At 46.0% G+C, this 21,820-nt stretch overlaps 1 protein-coding gene across 4 annotated transcripts in view; it reads right to left on the bottom strand.

The window, feature by feature from the left end:
- Window positions 1-21,820, bottom strand: part of AMOTL1 (angiomotin like 1) — a 74,498-nt gene that overhangs the window by 22,450 nt on the left and 30,228 nt on the right. For all 4 annotated transcript variants that reach the window (XM_030234419.2, XM_050970985.1, XM_050970988.1 and 1 more), the window contains 5 exons: window positions 20,955-21,101; window positions 17,305-18,190; window positions 6,869-7,145; window positions 2,671-2,815; window positions 1,485-1,574 (listed from right to left, as the gene is read on the bottom strand). In XM_030234419.2, the coding sequence (XP_030090279.2) occupies window positions 1,485-1,574; window positions 2,671-2,815; window positions 6,869-7,145; window positions 17,305-18,190; window positions 20,955-21,101 (1,545 nt within the window). The remainder of the gene's footprint in view (window positions 1-1,484; window positions 1,575-2,670; window positions 2,816-6,868; window positions 7,146-17,304; window positions 18,191-20,954; window positions 21,102-21,820) is intronic.

The raw sequence follows: 21,820 nt of genomic DNA, 5'->3' as shown, positions 1-21,820 counted from the left end.
CCATTTTTCTATTCTTGGAAGCACTCTGCATTGCATTAGTAACATTTAGCTCGCTGGCCTAGCCAGGAGACACTCCAAGCATCCAGACCTTCTTACGTGATAGGATCCCAGAAGCTATATTTGTTTGTAAGCTGTGAATTGATTGCAGCAATATGCTGAGTGCACAGCACAAAGTTTCACTGCTAGATATTTATCAGTAGAAACACAGAGCATGTTTATGTACTGGAAAAGAACTCAAACCGAGTCCATCCTGGGGATTTAACTCCTCCTTGTAGCTAATAGCATATGGCAACACTGCCAGGCTATTGCTACGTGAAGAGAGCAGTTCCCAGTCTCCAATTCCTACTGAGCAGCTTATCCCATCTGAACTCTTCCTGAGGATGACAAGATTTATACAGCAATGCCATTTCCTTAAGAGATCATCCTATTGCATTTGCAGCAGTATCTACACACCTTGATGCCATTTGCTAATACAGCAAAGCTAACATGTCATGGAAAAGATCACTGGATTCTCCTCTGGTTTGTGCACACATGTACCAAACAATCAGCTGTGCTGGCATCATCACTGCTGGTGGGAGCCAGGAGAAGGCTCTCCAGCATTTGCAGCAGCTGCTGGACATTGCAGGGCTGGTGGTGAGGCATGTTGAATAATACCAAGCTCTGCAATGCTACTGGAAGTGGATGGTTCTCCACAGCAGTAGCAGCTCATCTTCCAAGGAAGCTCTTGATGTGATAAAACAGAAGGATGAGCTGTACACAGCAATGAGCTTCACTGGGATTTCAGCTCACAAGATACTGCACAGCTTCCAGGTGGCCAAGCCCTTCTGGAAGCATGCTGAAGATGCTTAGGACACAAAAGAAGCCACACACAGCCACACGGCATCCAGCTGCTCAGGTTGTATGGTCACACCCATCAGTGCATGGCAAGGAAATAAGCAGCACTATGGCCAGTCATTATGGGAGCCTATAATGCATTGGGAATGGATGCTTCCATAGCAATAGAAGCTGTAAAATCTTTGTCACTTCAGCCCTTGGCAAAAAGCATGGTTAAGCTCTGCTCTTTCTGCTGTTAGTCAAACCATGGCACCGACAACTAGTCAGCAGAGCTCGTTCTGAGCTTTTCCCAGCCAAGAGAAGAATCTGGCTTCTCTAAAAAGCATGCATCTTTAGAGATTATCTCTGCAAGCAACACTTCACAATTTCAGATAAATATTTATCAAAAATAAGCTAAGTTGTGTTACCATTAACTCCCACTGCTTGGTTCTGGTGCTCAGAGAGAAAAAACCCTACCCCAAACAATCCAGTCTGCAACTTAAACAAGACTGTGTGATGAATTAGCTGAGTAAAACCAAGCCACAAGCAGAATAACAATTAATAGCAAAGTGTTCACCTCCACTCCACTATGTATACATGTGTGCATGTATACCTCCATGTATATATAGATATATATCTGCATCTTCCAAACAGATCAGCACAGTACTCACTCTGAGTGGCATAAAGGCCCTCTGTTGCCTTATCCTCGTGCCCATCGAAGTCTCTGCTGGCCAGCTGCCTATTGGCTGTCTCCAGTCGTTCTGCAAAAAACAGGAAATACTTCAAGTATAAATATATGTATATAAAATTGCAGGCCAACCAAGAAAATAAGATGCATGCCAGCAGAGAAGTATAAATAGACTCTCTGAAGGAGGATATTAAAATGGAGGCCGACACATACATAAAAGATGAGGCCTTTGACCTCTTCCATGAAGCTGTGTTATTCAGATTCACAGAAACTGGGAGGAAAGTCTCTGCCATTCACAGCTGACATGCCCAGGCAATCATGTCTCACACTACTCAAAATGCACAAGGCATCTGCAATCTGAATTACCCAACTGTGTAAGGAGATGACTGCTTTCCTGCAGTGAAGAGCTGCCCCTAGTGCAGCAAGACATCCTGGGGAACAGGAGCCCCCAGCCCAGTGACACCACTCCTTGGGGATGCCCTGGGAAAGAAGGCATTTTCTGCAGCCAAGGACAGCTTCCCCTGGAAAGGTTCTGCCTTCAGAAACTTCCTCCCTTCAAAAAGACAATGTGTCCCACTTACACCATTGCAAAAAACATAAGTCAGCTTGAAAAACGCACCTCGTTGCAGGAGCAGTGAGTACCAAAGTACCCCCCATCAGGAACCTGGATGGGCAATAGTTACCCAACATATCCTCCATTTCCTTTCTCAAAAGGATACAACCTCAATTTTCAGTTTTTTAAAAAAGAGATAACCTTTGACATTGGCTACTAGCCTGTGAAGGCACTGACCTTGGAGATTCATGGGTAACACAGCGAATTAAATGTTCTACATTACAATTCGCTCTTTAGCTCTTTAGGAGTGGGCAGGCATCTCAGTTTGAGACAACAGGATACTGTGACTGGTGGCCTCGCTGTCAAATCCATATTTTCAAGTGTTAAACACAAAGGCACCATCTGGAGCCAATCCTTACACTTTGCCAGAAGGTTTTTTTGCCACCAGGAGGGTAACAGCAGTTTTGTGTAATGCCAATGAGCAGGGCCTTATTTCTCATGACGTGTATCTAAATATTGTGTGAAGCCACCCCTCTAAAGCCTGCTGCTCTGGAGCTTGTTAGTGAAACACCATGACAACCAAAGGGGAAAAAAGCCACAAGCAACTGTAACGTACCACGGAGATCCCTGTTGAAGTCATGAAGTCTCCTAATTTCTCCTTCGAGTTTGTTTCTCATCGCTTTGTCCAGGGACTCCCTCTTAGTGGTGGTCTTGACCAAACCTTCATAAGCTTCTGAAATCCTCTGAATCTCAATTTCAAACTGAAAGGAGACAGAGTTCCTGTTAAAGCCCTGCAGGAATGTGTCCTGTTCCAGTGTTTGCCCAGCACATTCCAATAATACAAGGGGTCAGGGCAAGGCTCATGTCCAGTGTCACGCCAGCTATCAACTCTGCAATGACCAATACCCCTGGCAAACAATGGCTTGAAGCCCCACCAATGCTGGTGGCTCCTGCACTGGGGACCCCTATAAACACCCTGTGGGGCAAGTCACCATGTCACAACGCCCCAGGACATCCCACTGGCATCTCCCAAAAAGCTTGAGGTGGGCTAGACTTGATGGAACTGCTTGGTTGCCTTTGGTCTATGTCCAAGGTTACTGCTTATTAAAGCAGCCACCCAAGAGGAGAAAAAACAAGAAATGGTGTACTTGTGTGGGTTGTATTCTCTCCTAGAAAGGGTGTAGGAGGCAACATTTACTGTTCAACAGGTCCCTGATCCAGAACTTATCTCTGAGCTCTGAATGCCACCAAAAGTATTGTAGGCTCAGCTCTGGCCTCCTGTCACTTTTAAACCACTGTGATCCATTCCTTTCCATCCTTGACTGAAGACTGCTTTATACAAGAGAAAGTCTCTGTAACAAACAGAACCAATTGTTTTGGGTTTTCAATCTTCTTGAAATCTGGCCAACTGCAGGCAGGGTATGCAGAGGAATCCCTTAGTGGTGAACTTGCATCTTAAGACCTGAGCCCAAAAGACTGACAGAAGAATAGTCCTGGGTAGAGTTTTGCTGTTCAGCTCAATCCATCCAACTCTTTTAATAAGATAATGTCATGTTAAGTGATACAGCTTTGGTAAAATTATTGCTGCAGAGATGATCAATGCTGATGTGGGAATCTGTTCCTGCATGCCTGGCCCTTGTGTTTGTGGAGAAAGGCTTGATAATGTGCACAGGCTGAAAAACCAAAAGACACACATAGCCTCCCACGTACCTTTCTAAATCTGGTGCTTTTTTGGCCTCTTGAGTCATGGGTGGGACAGATTCATGATTTTTGAAGCCAGGGTGCAAGCTCACCTCCACTTGCTGAAGAGTTACATCTCTCTCAGTAAGCTTCAGGCATGATTTTCCAGCTGCAGCACTTGCAGAATGAAAGCTTCAGGGACATTGGAGCTGTCACCCCACTGGGTGTGTAGGAACCCACAGCGAGGCTCCAATAGCCTGGACTTGCACCTCCTACAATGCTGGAGCCACTCTGTCAAGATACAGCCCACGGGCAGGCAGCACCTCCAAACCACACATCAAGGAAAGCCTGGCAGAGCCATGATGGGGAAACCTGATTACCTTCCCCAATTTCTGTTTCCAGCTTGTTCACAAGCACAAAAGCTGAAACAAGTGGGGTGATTCAGACTAGCCATGATAAAACATTTCTCTACTGAGTGGGTAGTCAAACCCTGGAACAGGTTTCCTAGAGAGGTGGTCAATGCCCCAAGCCTTCCAGTGCTTTAGAGGCATATGAACAATGTCCTTAGCAGGATGCTTTAATTTGGTTCTCTCTGAATTGTTCAGGGAGTTGGTAAGCCACTATCTGCAGGAGAAGATGCTTTCTCCAGACAGCTCCTACCACAGCAGAGCAGATTTGCCAGCACAAAAGTGGCTTTCCACAGCTTAACAGTCTGGCCCAATGCAGCTGGTTACCACAAGGGCTCTGCTTGGCCCTCTATATGCTGGTATTTCCCAAAACACATCACCACACCGCCTGCAGCCCTGGAGGCAAAAACTTCTTGCAGCAAGTGCTCCATCAGCACTGAACAAAATTAAAGGAGAGCAGAGGAACAGCCATAAATTGTGTTGGCGTTTCTCAACAGCTCTGGGATTTCCTTCTCCTTCTTCCATGGAGAAAAAAAAAAAAACAAAACAATTCAGCCTTTTCTCTGCCTGGTAGCTCCTGGAGCCAACCCACTCAAACAACCCACACATGTGGCATGGGGAAGAGCTGGCCCAGCCTGGCAATTAAACTTCAGCAAGGTAACACTACTCAGAAAAGGGAAAATCATCCAAAAAGCTCAAAATTAAATGCACACAATTCCTCTTCCAACTCTTTTTAGGTAAGAAAATGAGGCAACTCATTAAACAGCACAGGGACTCATCACCACCTTGTACCTCCCTAGAAAAAAAGTCTGCTCACATACAACTGAGAATGTGACAACCCTCAGAACTGATCTGTTTGTACAAATGCCCAGGGAGTCCTACAAGTCAGGCTGACTTTCTCTAACTTTTTCTCCTATTCTGTAACAAATAAAAGTGATGGGAAGCTGGTCCTACCTAGAATGAAATTGTTACCCACAAACAAGTACTCATTCCTGACCTTTCCACTTGCAACAAGAGGGAAGAGTTTTCACATCCAAAGTACATATTTTAACTCAATCACATTTTCAGAGGCAATGTTTGTGGGAACTGAGGAAGACCTGGCCTGACCTTGTGTTCAAATACAGCAAAAGCAGCATGGGAGGGATACCACATGTTAGAGATTTGGTTTCCTGAAGAAAGAATGCACTTGAGTATGTGTTTCACTTTAATACTTCGCTTACATTCCCCCAAAGTCAATGGGACTCAAGTCCACACTTTGACTGAAGTGAGACTTCAGCCCATGCTTGAATACCTTTCTGTTGGTGTCTGATGCAATAGACTTGCAGGGCATCCAAGATAAAGAGAGAACCATTTCCAAGGGTGAAAGAAACCAGAATATTTATAGGGCATTACACTTAAATACCTTTCACTGAACAACGCAGCTTTTGTAAAATTAATAGCTGAAATATTTCTTTTTGCCCACAAAGGCCACACGAAGTTAGTAATAAAGTTTTTGCAGATTTCTTCATCAATAGTTAGAGTTGCTGTGAAATTTTTTTTTAACTAAGCTTAGGAAATTCTGGGAATAAACTCAACTCATCTTGTTGCAGAGAAGGAAGCAGAAAGGACAGCAGCCACAAAACACTTGGTCTTTTTCCTAATCTGTTTGAACAGATTGTCACAAATTTCTCCCAAAGCTAAGGCTGGGACATGGTCTCTGAGAGCTGCTTCTTCTTCTATGAAGGGTGTCTCAGAGAACACCCTGATCCACACAGCATACAAAAAAAAATTGAGCTCCTATACAGACTCCTAAATTCTGGGAGAAAAGACCTGCAGTCTAAGCTCATTTGTGTAAAAGTGGTGGGAAAACATAAATGAAACAGTAGTGTAAGGTCCTAAAAAAATTATTTGGTCCGAGCCCTTGGGACCCAAAGCCAGCAGATCTGGGGAGCATCTCTGAATTGTCTTCAGTGAGCCTCAGTTTTAGGCAACTTCTACTTCATTTGATACAACTCTTTATCTTCTCACCCCAGGCAGTGCGCAAGACATCATCCTTCTCCGCTGAAAAAAATCTGCATATTTATAGAAAAGAGCATGTGGGATCTCTTAGAAAAATGGGTTTCAAGCAAAATCTTTATCAAATGGTTCTTTCAGATAAGGGGACAGTGTTTTTAGAAGCAACTGTTCAAATGGATGTCTAACACCAGTTCTTAGAAATTAAACGAGTAGTAACTGAAAGCCTCGAAGACAACCCAGTTCATCCATTCCCAAACAATGGAGAGCCCCACTGGTGGGGGCTAAGTGGCTGTTACACTTCCAAAGAGTGTGGAGCACCACATGAGCTTATTCTGGACAAGACAGCTTGCGACAGATGAGAATGTGCTCTTCATATGGCTCTCACTTGCATCTCTAACCCCTGTGCAGATGGTGCAGGACCCTGCTGTACCAGGAACATACTGCCCATGGGAGACTTCCAGGGAAAGCTCCAGTGAGGCCAGCATGGAAGATGGAAGGGGAAAATATCCAGTTGAGAGATATCTGATGGACTGCTCTGTTTCATGCCGAAGGCAGTAAAGCCCACAGGGCACAGGATTACCCTTCTGTGAGACCACCACGGAGAGGCAGTGGTTAGAAGTGGCCAGTGGTGCATCCCCACTGCAGTGACACAACTATGAAGAACAGCTGCCCAAAGGCAGAAGCAGCAAGATGGTTATCCTGGCCAGGCTCCATCCCAATCTCTACACCTACCTTCTGCAGCTTGTCTGCCTTCTCATAGTACCCCTCCAGCTCCTGCCGCAGCACATGGTTCTCCTCGGAGAGCATCTCCACCATCTGCTGTGCCCGCTCCACAATGGCAAAGGCGTCGGGTGTCAGCTGCTGGCCCGGCAGCGTCGGGGTCTGGGCAGCCACAGGGGCCGGCAGCGGGGGCAAGGAGCCTGGGAGCAGAGGGCCAGCGGTGGCCTGCGAGGACATGGGGCTGTGCTGCTGGGCCGGCGGCGGCGGGAAGGGCGGCTGGCATTGTCGGCTGTGGGAAAACACACATGGGGGAAGTGTTAGAGCCGCACGCCCTCGAAATGCTTACAGGAGCTTTCACCTAGTGACTGCATGGTTTATTAATAGTGTTCTAACTGGACAGTCACGACTCCTAAATGCCAACAATCGCAGCAGAGCCTGGGTAAATTGTCTCCTCGCCTTCTCTCAACAGAGACGTACGTGTCTGGTATGGTTGCACAAAGGAAGCACTGACTCAAAACCAGCATTTTTGCCTAGGTGTGCAGCTAATACTTCAGCAGCCACCAACCTCTCCCTGCCTCCCCTTCCCACAAACACCACGGCTGAGAAGCATAAGCTGGCAGGTTTGAAGAAAACACAAGGGATGCATTACTCACCCTCTGAACACCACTCCCTGCTCAGAGAAAGACCAGTGGATCAGCTGAGTTGGGAGGCAAGAGGAAGTGAAGTGAGCAAAGCAGCATCCCTGAGTGGCTTCAGCAAGTGGAATAGGAAGTGCTGCTGCAAAACTGCTGGAGGCACAGTCCCATTCAATCACAGTGAGCCATGAAAGCCGTCCTCCACTGGGAGACCTCATTGTGTCACTCCCCAATTAAGGGCATCTATCACTCACCACACTTATATCAAGGAAAATAAGCAGTGAGCTGGTAGTGGATCTGCTTGTGAGCTAGGCTTGCTGTCAGCAGCCAGCTCTTTAATACACCCAAATCATAATTTGCAGTGGCTGGAAGATAATCCAGGAGGATGTCTCAGCAGTGAGGGTATGCCTGCAGAGTCCCTCACCCAACCCATCTCCATTTCTCCATCCACTGCACAGGCAGCCCTTGAAGCCTCAGCCAGGGGAAGCAGCCCCAGGCAAAATCTCACTCTGCACAGGCTGAGCCACTTCTCAGCCCTGATGCCAAAGTTCTGAAATGTATACACGGATCTTGCTAAAGAGACTCAACCCAGACCACGTGGTACCTCAGTGTCAGGGCCCAGTTTGGCTGGAAAATAAGTTGGCTGCTGGACACCACCTGAAGTCTGCAATCAAGCACCTTCTGAATTTGTATTTTAACGTAACCACAAGCTATTAGGCTTGCTGTTGATACCATTACCTCTATTTCTGTACCCTACACACAGCACAAGACATAAGGAACACACATATTTATTCCACCAGGCCTCAAAGAACCATGAATGTTTTTTCTTAGACGGACAATTTTGTGCTACACAAATACATACTAATTATGGTTACTGTTGTCTTCAGCACCTACACAGCTTCTCAAAATAGAGTTTTCAAAAGCCTTCAGTGTTGGCCTAATTCTATTGACAATAACCCACCACTTTGTTCAACTGCAGCAGAACAAAGCTGAAAAGAGAAGGCAATTTTAAAATCCTGCCCTAGAAAATGAACAGCACTGCTCTAACAAACTTGTCCCTGCCAAGCCATACGACAGCAAAGAAAGACAGCAATTCAGCCTTAATCTTCTGTCCAAACTGAGTGAAAGCAAATCTGCAGGCCCCCAGACACAGCACACACACAGTCCCACACTCTCATCCCAGCTTTGCCCAATGCATCCACTCTGGCACAGAAAGGTACTGAAATGGAGGAAACACCGTACACAAGTACACTGCTAACTTGGTCAGAAGTACAGACCAGCATCCCTGGGAAGAAGATCCCAGCAGAGCTTCATGCAGCCAGCACTGAGGAAAGCTGTGCTGAGCTCAGTCTGGCCTTGAGATGGCTTTTACCTGCCTAGCATAAACATCTCTAAGGCTTTGTCTCTCCTGTAAATTAAATATCCACAGAGGCGGCTCAGGAGAGGGGCCATTCCCCCTGGGCAGCTCCCAGGGCCAGAAGGGTTTGCTCTCAGTCCCAGTCATATTAATTTTCTGGCAGAGGTGCAGGCTAATAACTAAGGAGCTAGATGTCTACTGAAAGAGGATAAAAGACAGAAAGCCAGGGAGGTGCTGTATGACACTTCACAACAAAACACACGGGAATTAACAGAATCACAGAATGGCTTGGGTTGGAAATGATTTCTAAAACCATCTAGTCCAACCACCCTGCCACAGGCTCAGACATCTTCCACTAGATGAGGCTTCTCGGGGCTCCAACCAACCTGGCCTTGAACACTTCCTGGGACAGAGCATCCAGAACTTCTCTGGGCAGCCTGTTGCAGTGCCTCACCACCCTCAGCATAAAAACTTTCTTCCTTATATCTAATCTAAAGCTTCCCTCTTCCAGCTCCTTTTATCCCATCTCTACAGGCCTTGGTAGAACAGCCTGCTCCAGCTTTCTTATAAATCCCCTTTAAGTATTAGAAGGCTGCAGTAAGATCTCTCTGGAGCTTTCTCTTCTCCGGGCTGAACAGCTCCAACTCTCAGTTTGTCTTCACAGAAGAGGTGCTCCAGCCCTCTGATCATGGGCATAGTTCTCACACCATCCCCACAGTCCCCTTTTCCTTCTGGTGCTCCAGTGTGCAAACCTGGCAAGGCACCTGATGCCCATCATGGGACTTGAATATTCTTTTGCTCAAAAATCTGAACACAAATAACATCATGAATGAGTGATGTCACTCACAGTACAAAAGATGCTCCACAAGTGAATGTGAACTCAGACAAGCACTCAACACCTCCTCAATGTTGCTGACAGCCAGTCTGTGCTCACATATTTTACCACAGCAATTAATTCAGTTAAGTGTGAGCTTGTCTGTCTTTACCAAGAGAAAAGGCACCACCGGTTTTGTGCAAGTAAAAGCCCAACTGTCTGGATACAGTTACACCCCTGCAAAGACACTTAGTAGAAAGCACAAAATTTGGAAGATTTGCTGCAGGTACAGATTTTCTCACTTCTTTATGGGAATAGCATAGAGCAATGGAATTAAATTGATCTCTGAATCTAAACCAGGGGAGATACAGCAATCTTTCTTTTTCATTATGAAGCACAGCAATCTTTGTCCACAGATACACCCTTTAGACTCTTGCACAAACTTTTGACACTGTACTTTTGGGAAATCTTAGCCTTTCATCAATTTCATCTTTTCTTGTCACTTTAGTCTTTCTAGCTTTACACTACAGACCAAGAAAAGACCACAGAGATCTCTATTTTCTTGAACTGCAAATATTTTCTGAGCTACTAAAGATTTACACCCTATAGCACCTGCCAGCCACCAGAGTCCCAGCAGCCATGGCCACAGGAGAGATTCTCCAGCGTTTTCCAGCCCAGAAACTGAACAGGTACAACTGACTTTATATCTCTTGAAGGACTGCTATTCAACAAAATTAATTTTTCTAACTTCCTTTTTACTTGTTTAATCTGTCCCAATTTAGTTCTGACTTAGCCAACTGCAAAATCTCTGACTACATACGTAATAAAATAAACACAGCAATTCACACTAACAAATCAGCATTTGCAAAAATAGGAATAACAGCAGCTTAGTTCCTATCCAAATTCTCATGTAAAGCTCCACAGAAACGCAGCAATCAGGATTATCCTGAGGTCCTTTGGGCTTAGTAAAGAATGACATTCTCACAATGCTTTTACTGTATTTTAAATGTTGATCTTACTCTGCATTAGAGCAGGTTAAAATCTTTCAGCCAAACATTCTAGTTAACAATCATCCTTTTTAAAAGCATGCAACAGTGGAACACTATGAGTTTTGGCTATCTCTGCAATATTTCAGCTACATTTCTATTAAAAACATATTTTTTGTTGGCATCATTGTAGAAGTAGGGCCCCCATAAGCTTCTGCAATGTATTGTAAAGAAGGAAAAAGAGAAAAAAAATTAAGGAAAACAGCGTTTTGAATAAAGAGCACCAGTAGGCCGTGAGGCTTTCAAGGGCTACTGTGCTAGGGTCACCAAGCACTCTCTTTCTTTTCACAGATATAGCATAATAGCTTACTATCTATAGCTTGCAATGCAATGTCTTCAGCAAAACAATGGACCTCACTTTCATAAAAAACTCCTCAAGATGTTGGGGCTGCCCAAGCCCCCATATTTAGGCATGGTCTTAACAGTCCTCTTATACTGGACCACCTGGGAGCAAGAATTGCCAAGACAGAGAAATTTGGGGAGAATTTGTAATTTTATGTAGAAATAAAAAACCTGGAAAGGAAAATTAATGATAAAGTCCACTTGCTGTTGATGACCAGGAAATCATAAATACAAAAGGGCTGTTGTTGGGTAAAGCAGCACAGTATTAGTAAATGAAAATGCCTGTAAATGTTCTGGAAAGGAAATTCCACCTCAGCATTGCTACAGGTACAGTGAAGCTCTCCTCTGTTCAGGGATGGAAAGGGGCCAGTGGAGGAAGGACTTTGTTTCCAACACACCGTGGCATTTACATTCATAATTAAAATGCCCTCCTCTAATCTATTTAGCTCATCTTTCTCTGAATGCTCTGCCTTCCTTTGCCTCTAGGGCAGACTGGCATATTTCATCTTTCAAAGACTCTCCCAAGGAACTTCATCTCACAACTTCATGCATCTTCTGGGGATGCTCTGGCTGAGTCAGTGATGAGAATAAGGCGTTTCTGGGATGCAGTTCTTTGAAGTTGCCTTAGGCTTTTACCTTACAATGAGAGTAAAAAACTGTGTGAAATATGCTTATTCCTGCCCATTGACTGGGAGCCTTCAGTCAGGATACTAACCTCAGACCAGGTGTCTACCTGATTTCATTATGATTTCTGCAGTCACGAAGCAGACTTCAAACACTATTCTGTCTCACCGGGAATAACATGGAAGACACAGTACAATGAGCATGCAGGAAAAAGTCAGCAAGCCCAGTCTGATGGTCATGGTGCAAGGAAACACAATTATAGATCCATCACTAAATGGTGATACAGAAAGAAATGGGAGAACATTTGCCAAAGCCCAGACATGGCCCTCATGATATTCTCCGTCCTATGGAATCAGCAATAGTTGCAGCACCTTGTAAACACAAGTGTTTATTTCAAAAAACATTCTGCAGACTTGGACTCACATCTCTTGAATTCACTGTTTTGTTAATGTCACCCACAGTGACATTAACAAATGTCACTGTGGGTGACATTTGTTACTTTTGGAAAGACTTGGCCCAGCTTCTTTGGCACAATTACGTGAAGATTCTGCAGGGAAAATGATAATCTAAAAAGACATGTGCTGTATCAAACATACCCTTGATAGTAGAGAGGGACGGGATATTGTATTTCCTCACTGAGATCTACACTCAGAACAGATTCTCAGCATAAGGAAAAGGTGCCTTCCTTAACCTCTGCACTTCTAGAGGAACCAGCTGGGATAATCATAGAGATGAGTAAGGAGAAATGACAGGGCATCATCCAAGCTGTGGAAACAGCTTCATTTCACTTTCATTTATTTTAATGTAAGGCATATTAGACCTGAAGGAAAGGATACAAAGCAAAGCTCTTCTTCAGAGCTGTCAGATGGAAATGTAGCCTCCAACCCACGCTCATGCTTGGGCTATCCTTGCAGAGAAAAGCCAGGAAAAGTCAGTTTGGGTGTAACATCCTTCAGCTTGTCCACAGTGCCAGCAAACCCGCCCGCCTGGGCTGTCTCAGGGAAGAAAACGAGCTCGTTGTGTCCCGACAGCAGCCACAGACATGGCTGAATCAGTAACTATCAACAGGTTGTCTGAAAACAGCAGTAATATGTGTGGGGGAATAAATACACAAATACTGGAGAAGCAGCAGACTATTTCGGCAGTTAATTATAGACTTCTACATCCTGGCAGGGTGGAATTTTATGAGGCACATAAAAAATGGGATGTATTTAAAAACAGCCCAGATTTTTTCTTTTCATTGATTCTGCATGCTGACTTTGAAAATGTATGGATTAAATCAGAATGAAAAGGTGCCTGCATGATTGTCTTCTGCACATATCACAAATTAATTCCCCTCAGTAAGAAGCAGAGTTTCCAGTTCAAGGCTTCATTTGCATTATACACACTTTTTATTAATAGTGCAGATAAAGAAATCATTCTGAATAAAAGACACCAGGATCTGACAAGAGCTACTGGGATCAGTGAAGAGGATTCCTTGCACCGAGTGATCTGGATCACGGCTTAAGCACGACACAGAGATACAATATTGACTTGAGCTGGTCCAAGTTCATCCATCCAGGAATAAATACAGCAAGCTAAAGTGAAAGGGTGGAAAATACTATCCTGGGCTGTGACAACCCTCACATGCCTGACTGGGTAACAAGCTGTATGGGGAGATCCCAGGGTGCCAACTGCAAGTGTTAATGAGCTATGTAAACAAGGAACGCTGAGTCAAATCAGAGGTGTTACTACACCTGATTAGTCGCTGGTCCAGCTCGTACTCTACCAGTGTTCAGGTTGGCTTTCCACAGTGAAAAAAAGGGATTTTGACAGTAGTGAAATAAGTACAGGGCTCCGAGCTCCATCTGTTAAATGTATTAAAGAACTGATAGCAGAGGTCTCTTCACTCTATTTGACAAAGATTTTGCAAAATCCCCAGTAACTAGAAAACACGGGCTGAAACTAAAATGGAGATCTTTGCCAGAGATGGCAATTAGCTAGTGGAACAAGGCTATAAAATCTGTGATGGATTCTCCAGATGGAGATTGTTATACTCACCAGGACTGAATGTTTCACAAACTGGAATTAATTCACGGCATCGTGCAAAAAACTAAATTAGATTAGTTCCAAGCCCTTTTACCTAACAAGCTGTGATTTTCTGAACCTGCACCTAAGGAAAGTTAGCAAAGACACCATTCAAGAATGGCTGCACATCTAGGAAAGGAAACTTTTTCTAAAGATTATTATACTTGGCCAACTTAAAGCATTCAGAAGTTGTGAGTCAGAGCCCCAAGCATCAAGCAACTGGCTTAAAAATACTGACATTTTAAAAGGAAAAAAAAATGGGTTATGTTTATTTGCCTTCTAGTTGTTTTGTCCTTTAAGCTTCAAGGTTCAAGTTCTGGTCTGCAACTGTGATGTCCATGAAACAGAAGTCACTAAATCTGATTTATATAAATGCTGAGACTACCCCGACATCATATGACTCTAGGATTTCTTCAGTACAAGAACAATTAATTATCTTGAAATTTACAATAAATTTCAATATTTTACCCCAATTATTATAAAGGCAATGTTTTCTTTAATACCAGTCATGTGCAAAACAAAAAGTCAAACCAAAAAAGGAAATTGAGCAGCAGCTACAGTTATTCCATTATTCTTCAAGAGTTCCAAGCCAGCACTGGTCCATTTCCAGCCACATTTCCCTTGTCAGAGAAGGACTGTGGGGAAGTGGGGGTTCAGTGACTCTTTAAGTCTTTTCCATCCCTGGTATCTGTGAGTGCTTTTTCTGGATCGATGCTCTCTGTGTTTCTCCTCTTTTCTGGAACACAGAAGACTCTCACATGGTCCCTGCCCAGAGGATGCCAGGATGGATGGGACTGGGGAACTGATATGACCAAGACAGAGGGAAGGAGATGCTGGGGTACATGAGATTCCCATCTGACCATGAGCAAAGTTCTGTTTCCATCAGCTTCTTTCCCAGACACTCCTGATGAGATGAAAGCTGAAATTCCTTACCTCACTTGTTCCACTAACAAAAAAACCAGCCTCTCCAAACCCTACTGTTAATTAACCTTATGAAACCAGGCAGTCCCCTATCTCAACCTCTTCTGTCAAGGTCCTCCATCCCAGCCAGATGCCTGGCAGCGTGCATCCCCAGAGCCCACATAAGGGGAGAAGCAGTGAGCAAGTGCAGGGTTCACAGGAAGGTTTATGCTTAGGAGCAACACAGGAGTGTAACACAGCACTCCCCCTGCACCCAACTACTCCAGCAGGGCTCCGACAGTGACTGCTGCCCAGGCAAATCCTCTAATAAAGACAGGGCTGGCATCCCTGAACAGGTAACCTGCCTTTATCCTCTCCAAAGACTGAAATACTTGGCACAGAGACCACTTTATGAAATTGCATTTTAAGCAGCCCAGACATGGGCAAGCCCATCCTGTCATGCAGCCCAAGATGCATGCAAGGATGCACTGGAGCACAGCTGCTGAGATAGAAAAATGACAAGTGATGAATAAGCACACAGGGACTAAAGTCACCTCCTAAATGCTTTTGTCAACCAAATCTTCCCGGGTGACAGGACCAAGGACCAGTTATAAACTGGGATAAGCACAGAATAAACTAAGTGAGTTTATTTCCTGGTTTTTAGTGACAGTAGTTCATAATAATTGAGAAAAAACCCAGGTAACAAATATTTCAGTGTGCTGAAGGAAAGTGAAAAGTTGACATCCTTGTGTTAAAAAATACAGAGAATCCTGAGATGAAGATGAAGTTCACCACTTTGCTTTGACCCAGAGGCTTACTGTCTGACATCTGAACACAGCCAAATGTTCCCCCATTCACTGATGGGAAACCTTCCCAAAATCCAGGCAGCACAGGAAAGGAGCCAAGAAGGACCTGAAAATGACCACCTGTACATCAGGATCTAGAACTGCCTTAAATAAAGCTCAAGAGACACCATACACCTTGGAGCAAACCCAGCTTTGGTGAAACAAGCCCAGCCACACCAACCCCCTACCTTACATCTGTACAAGGGATATATGCAGACTGACAAGTATTAAGGCCCTTGCTGAGTTGCAAGAAAGATACCACTGAAGATTTGTTTAGTAAGTGTGCAAAACTTGGCAGCTCTGCTCTGTCACGATGCCAGTCTTCTGCTGCACCACATATCCCTCCCCCTGGTGCCCCAGGACCTGACAGGAGGGAGATTTCTCCAGCACCATGCAAGGAAAGCACACAAGGGTAGCAGACATCCCCCCTGCATGTGATTTGGGGGTAAATGATGCCAGGAATGAGCAGTGACCACCACCATGAGCCAGTGGATTTCTCCCCACAGCTGCTGGGGTGATCCAGCCTTTGCTGAGGACTGGCATGGAAATCTGCACTGAATCAAGAGCGTTTCTCAGCATTAACCTTGCTGATCAGGCAACTGGAAAAAGCTTTGGAAGCGGCCCGAAAGGGTTTTCCATTTGACCCCACTGATGTTCCCAGTTAGCTGAAGCAGTGCATGCAGCACCCAACTCCACTCTCTTGCACAGACTCAGAACACTCTGTGGCCATTGAACCAGCATTTTCCAAGAGCAGTAAATATACCCAAACCAGCTCCTTTTCTGTGGGGATGAATCTGGTTGGTGCTGGAGATGTTTGTTAGCACCACAAAGAACTGCAGGAAAGCATGGCCCCAGTTGCCCTCACATCCACATAGGTCTTTCTTTGCACAAACAGGCATTTTTGCTGAGGTCTTAAAAATACCATCTTGCTCTGAAAAAATTGCATAAACTCTGCACAATGGCCATACATGTAGCTATAGAAAGACTCAGCGCAGGCCTGCCGTTTGTCACAGCCACATTGCCCCTGTCACTGAAACTACACTTTGAGTTTCTATCTGTCTCAACACGAAACCCATCTTTGCTGCAATCATGGAAAAGCAGAGCATTCCCTCCTGCATTTCATGCCTTATACATTTTGGACAGAAAGAGCCAGGTCAGTTGCACCATCTTTTCTTTGTGCCTGTGCTGTGGTGAAATAACTGGGCAACCTGAAGTGATGCCAACAAAACCTTTGGGGATCCTGGGATCAGTAAAGACCCAATGAGGCAGCTTGAAACATGGAAACTGCTCACATTCACACCAAACAACTTCAGACTTCCAAACCCAACAAAATAACTGTCTGAGAGGTCAAAGAGACACGGATGAGACAGACAAACACTTGCACTGAGGTACAACATGGAAAAAGAGCCCTGAACACACCACCTCATCTCTGAAGGCAGGACCTGCACCACTCGCAGGGATCAGCGTGCAGCCAGCAAACACTGGATTATTTTTAATGTGCTTGGAATAAACCTGTGATCACAGGGAGGCCTGGCACGAGGGGCCCAGTACTGTGAAAGCCCCACGTGAGCTCTGTGGGAAGATGTAAGCAGCACATAGTGGAATATAAGCTTTATAGAGTCCTCTGGGAGATGCAGGTGCCTCCACCAGCCAGACCCACCATGCTGGCCACAGGATGTTAAGTCCCCACTGCAGGGCGTGATGTCCCCACCGTGTGCCTGGAGCTACAGCTCATCTGACCGTATCCACATAAGGCCCAAGCCCACAGACACCCAGGCAGGACCAGGTGACCCTGCAGACCCCCCCAATGGCCATTACCTGCTGAGCCCGTACTCTGGGGGTGGCTGGTAGCGGACGAGGGCCAGCTCTGCCCGGGCGGGCTGGGGGGCGGCGTAGGCGGCCTTGAGGACATCTTGTGATGACTGCTCGCCGTAGAAGAGCCCGTGCTCCTGCACCTTGCTGCCTGGGGCTGCTGCCTTGCCCTTGTAGGGGTACTCGGGAGGCGGGCCCCGTGGGTCCGTGGCCTTGCTGGGTTGTGGGGCTGCCTTGAAACCCTTCCCACCTCCTGGGGCTGGGGGATGCTGCTTGGCCCCATTCCTCTCCAGCGAGAGCTGCATGATCCTCTCGCTCAGCGAGCGGACGTGGCCCTGCTTCAGCTCCTTCAGCGCCTCATCCTTATGCGCCTGCCCGCTGTTGGCCCGGTTCACTGTAGGCCTTCCCTCGGTCCTGGACTTTTGGCTGGAGGAGCCATAAAAACCCTGCGTGGCGGCGGTGGCTGGTGGTGCGGGCTGGCCACGGAAAAACTGGGACTGGGCTTTGGCCTCCTCATAGGTGGGGAGCTCCTCGGTGCTGTGCGGGGGCTGCGGGGCCCGAGGCTGCTTCTCCATGGCAGCACCGTCCCCCTGGTGCTCCTGCCCCTGTGGTTCCTGCCGCCCTGACGGCTGGACCATTGGCAGGTCTTCGGGAGCAAGGTTTTCTGCGGAAGAGAGAGTGCTGGCAGTGCTGTTGGAGGGGCCGGCGCTGCCCGTCGCCTGGTGCTGTATGGCCAGCAGGTTCATGTTCTCGCTGGGGTTGCCATACCTCAGCCGCTCCTGGATCAGGCGCTGCAGGACGGTGCCGGCTGCCACCTCCTCCGCCCCTCGCATCTCCGCCTCTGGCACACGGCGGAAGCTGGGCGGGCGCAGGGTGCAGAGGGTCTCCTCGGCTGGGCAGGGAGAAAAAGGCGGCCATTAGCTGTGCTATTGAGGAGCTCTAATTCCCCCTGCTGCTTCTCCCCTTCCTGCATCCCACAACAGTGACCCCCGTGCCCAGGATGCACCCCCATGGACTCTTCTGGCAGTACAGGGGACGTGTCTGGAAGCCAACAAAGGAGGCAGACCACTGCTCCCTGCTCATCCTCCACCCTAATTCTGTTTGGCAGTGACCCCTAGGAACACATTCCAGTCCCCTCCCTGGCCTTCCCCTCCATAATATTCCATGCGTCCAGTGCCCACAGCTCTGAAACTGCCTCTAAGTCAACAAGGGACATTCCATGTCACAGGGAAATTTGGTATTTTCTAACATGGTAGGATAGAATAGGACAGGACAGGACAGGACAGGACAGGACAGGACAGGACAGGACAGGATAGGATAGGATAGGATAGGATAGGATAGGATAGGATAGGATAGGATAGGATAGGATAGGATAGGATAGGATAGGATAGGATAGGATAGGATAGGATAGGATAGGATAGGATAGGATAGGATAGGATAGGATAGGATAGGATAGGATAGGATAGGATAGGATAGGATAGGATAGGATAGGATCGGATAGGATAGGATAGGATAGGATAGGATAGGATAGGATAGGATAGGATAGGATAGGATAGGATAGGATAGGATAGGAGCTGGCAAGGTTATATCATAGGTTATCTTATCCCACTGCTTGGCCAATTCAAAGTTCAGAAAAAGTTTAAGCATTTTATTAAGGGCCTTGTCCAAATGGCTCTTTAAACACTGACAGGCCTGGGGCATTGACCACCTCTCTAGGAAGCCTGTTCCAGGGTTTGACCTCTCCCTGGAGATGGCTTGCACAACTCACAGAAACAGCCTGCATGGCAACACCAACTGCTGTATTTTTGATGGCCAAAGGTGTAAGTGAACTGTGTGCCATGACAAAATAAAATGTAAAATGCGTCACAGAAGAACAGTGAAATGGAACTGAAAATGAAATGGTCCTAAAGGTTGGAGAATAATCTGTGTTCTGGCATCTTCCTCTAAAACAGCAGTTTCCCTTCTGGCTGAAAACACTATTTCTAAGGGAGTCAATACTAACTGTTATGATTTTGCTAGGTCAACACAAGGAAGGCATTATGGTTGTAGATGTAATGCCAGCATTTAAAAAAAAGCACAGACAAATTAGCTACACAACCCTAACACAGGCTACCAAAGTCATTCAGAGTCAATGGCAGCATGTTTGCACTACATAGGCAGTGGAGCTTGCCTGGAGCTAAGCATCTAGAAGCATTTGGACAAAGCTCTCAGGTACATGGTGTGACTCTTGGGGAGTCCTGCATGGGGCCAGGAGATGGATTTCATGATCCCAATGGGCCCCTTTCAACTCGGCATATTCTATGATTTAACCATGGCTGAGACCTCTGGAGTCCCTCTCTCTTGGAGCACTCCTCCCATCCCAAAAGTGCTGTAAGATGTGTATCTGAACACTGTCTGAGCTCAGATGAATGTTCTTGAAAGACTCAGTGCAGACAAAAATGAAGAATGTCTTCCAATGTCCCTAGGCAAGAAGGAGGTGCTTTCTGCAGTTTATTTTCTTGAGGTCACTCTTGGCAACTTTCTCTCTCCTGCTGTTCCCAATTCTCGGAGGAGTTTGTCAGGACTTACATTTGGTTTTTAGCATTTGAAAGCAGTTTAAAAGCAAACTTTCTCTTGAGGTCTGTTCATTTCCCTGAGGTTTCATCAGTTACTACACATGCTGTGGGATAACTTATATACAACCCAGAAGCCAGAGGGAAAGACAAGCCTTTGACTCTTAACAACGATAAGAGGTAATTTCTGCTAACATTTCTGTGGCAAAGCCTTAAAGGTGATTGTGGGGCTTAAGAGAGAGAGAAGATTCCCAGGCTGTTTCACTCTACACCTGCCCTAGCAGATACACCTCTCCTGCTTTCCCCGAAACAATGTTATCTGCCTCCCAGCCTCACCCGATGTGGTTGCGCCCTGGCCGGCAGCTCTCAGAGGGTCTGTCAGCTCCTCGGGATGGTGTTTGAGGCAGGAAGATGCACAGACACACAGTGCATCTCCATCTACCTGTCTGCTCAACAGCCAAGTATCCAGCTGCTTTAAATGTCCCTGCAGTTACAGCAAACTCTTGCTGCTTTGTTCATGTTATCACAGCACACAGAAGATTCATCACACTGGACATTTTCACAGACAAGCAATAATGTCTCCCTAACACATCAGATAGCTTACAGTTTAGGTTGTTAGACAATGCCTGAGAAAAGCCTGAGGAAAGGGGATAAAGCCAACATCACACAGTCAAGGCAGTTTTTAATAATACACCAGGATTTCCACTTCTGTGCTAGTCATGTTATCATCCTTTTATCTAGGAGGTGTACTTTAAATTGCCTGCTATTGAAATCCAGAAGGATTGACCACAGTGAGCTTTCCACAGTGCCTATGGTCTTGCTCCATCAGCAAAAGAGCCGTGGAAATTGGTCCAGCTGTGCAGTGAAAAGCAACCATGTCCTGAAGGACATGTGGAAATGATGCACCCTCCACAAATACAGGTGACCAGTGACGGTGGGTCACAATATACAAGTCGAAGGTAATTATGACTCTACGAAGAGTGAGGAGCTGGCCTTCAGCTCTCTAAATATTATTTGTAAATGGTTTAATGCTCAATTTATACTTTGGCAAGAACCTGGAAGAAAGTGCAGTGTGTTCATACAGAAGTGTGGCCTTGTACTTACCAGCTTTTTCTTTGGCACTGATCACTTCAGCTGTTAGTGGGGACACTTCATGCCTGCCAGCAAACAACTGGTGATCCTGGTAGAGAAAGCCAGAGTCTTCCAGGACCTGGACTGGGCTGGTAGGCTTGTAACAAACAGATGTGGAGCCTGTAAGAAAGAAGAATGGAATGCCACTAAAGAAACCGCATGAATGACAAAATGTGAAGCCACGACTTATGACAGTAGTTCAAAAAAGTTTCTTGAGCATGGCTAGGTGCTGAGAAGCCCTTCTGAGGCCAGTGAGCAAATCATCTCTTCAGTCCTCACTTCCCAAATAACACATTAGCTCTGGGGAACAAGAGGCAAAACACCAAGTCACCAGTGCTGTTTCATGCACTGACCCAACCTGGCCTACAAGGTGCTCAGTCCAGGTACAAAGAAATGTTTGTAGGAGCTAACAGTGAAAAGTCACAAACTCACAAATCAAGGCATAGCCCCCGGACATGAAATCAACTGAGCCATCTAAAACTGAACAAGGGAGTGGGTAAAAAGAAGGAAAGGTGAGGACACGGCCACACATTAAATAGGACTATAGTCTGGGAAAGGTCTTACCACAAAATCTGCTCATGAGTAATAGTTTAGCAATACAGAAAATTGCTGAGGCATAAAATACAACCAGTGCTATCAAGGGAGGGAGTTTATAAATCACTTTGTCCAGATGTTCTTAATATGGTAAGGAGCGGACGTAGCTTGAGGGCCATGAGAATTTGTGCTGCAGACCAACTGCACAGGAGCTGCATGCCCAGCATCCCTCAGACACTGATGGCTGCACTGCACTGGTTTTGGCTAGGACAGAGTTAATTTTCTTCTCAGTAGCTACTGCGGGG

This window comes from Serinus canaria, chromosome 1 (genome assembly GCF_022539315.1).
Source record: "Serinus canaria isolate serCan28SL12 chromosome 1, serCan2020, whole genome shotgun sequence".
Taxonomy (NCBI): domain Eukaryota; kingdom Metazoa; phylum Chordata; class Aves; order Passeriformes; family Fringillidae; genus Serinus; species Serinus canaria.
Note: the sequence above shows the minus strand (reverse complement) of the source record. Positions and strands in the feature narration are given on the sequence as shown.